Source organism: Portunus trituberculatus, chromosome 43 (assembly GCF_017591435.1).
Source record: "Portunus trituberculatus isolate SZX2019 chromosome 43, ASM1759143v1, whole genome shotgun sequence".
Taxonomy (NCBI): Eukaryota; Metazoa; Arthropoda; class Malacostraca; order Decapoda; family Portunidae; genus Portunus; species Portunus trituberculatus.
Window position 1 is genome coordinate 14,919,760 of NC_059297.1, and position 917 is coordinate 14,920,676.

Sequence of the window (917 nt, forward strand, 5' to 3'; positions counted from 1 at the left end):
CAGTCTACTCCCGGCGATGGCAGCGAGTAAGGTGCGGCAGTACGTCTTGCTGCCTTTTCTACTAGCACTAGTGTCAGCTCTCAATGCAGTGCTGACGCTGGCCTCCCTCCTGCCATGGTTCAAAAAGGCCAGGCACCGGTTTTTCCTGAGGGTGGCCGAAGTGCAAGAGAACAACGCTATGGGCAAGCTGTGGGAAGAGGTGGGGGACGTGGAGTATTTCTGGCCCAGGATGAAGGAGCTGTGGTACAGGTTAGATCAGATCTTGCGATTTACTTTTCGTTCATATGTCGTGCTTGCAATGTCGCAGGCAATAATCAAACAATGCAGGTACATACGAGGTTGAACGAATATGCAAGCGAGGTAGCACGATGACTCACTGAATTGGTGATTACGTGCCTTCGTTGTCCGACAATGAATGCAGTTACTCCATCTTGTGAAAATACTTAAGGTTGCGTCCTTATTTGCAACAACACACCGTGTTAAGGATTAATGAAATACATCGGACCAATGCAAAGAGTGAAAGTAGCTAATCTTGAAGCAATGGTCATCGCCACCTTGTGTGCGGAGCAGAGGAGCACGACTCTTTCTTTCTTTTTCTTTCTTTCTTTCTTTCTTTCTTTCTTTCTTTCTTTCTTTCTTTCTTTCTTTCTTTCTTTCTTTCTTTCTTTCTTTCTTTCTTTCTTTCTTTCTTTCTTTCTTTCTTTCTTTCTTTCTTTCTTTCTTTCTTTCTTTCTTTCTTTCTTTCTTTCTTTCTTTTCTTTCTTTCTTTCTTTCTTTCTTTCTTTCTTTCTTTCTTTCTTTCTTTCTTTCTTTCTTTCTTTCTTTCTTTCTTTCTTTCTTTCTTTCTTTCTTTCTTTCTTTCTTTCTTTCTTTCTTTCTTTCTTTCTTTCTTTCTTTCTTTCTTTCTTTCTTTCTTT

At 40.2% G+C, this 917-nt stretch overlaps 1 protein-coding gene across 1 annotated transcript in view; it reads left to right on the top strand.

Annotated features, from left to right (window-relative positions):
• Window positions 1–917, top strand: part of LOC123518083 (type I iodothyronine deiodinase-like) — a 19,690-nt gene continuing 18,773 nt past the window's right edge. The window contains exon 1 of the mRNA XM_045278690.1: window positions 1–249. Coding sequence (XP_045134625.1) covers window positions 17–249 — 233 coding nt within the window. The 5' untranslated portion in view covers window positions 1–16. The remainder of the gene's footprint in view (window positions 250–917) is intronic.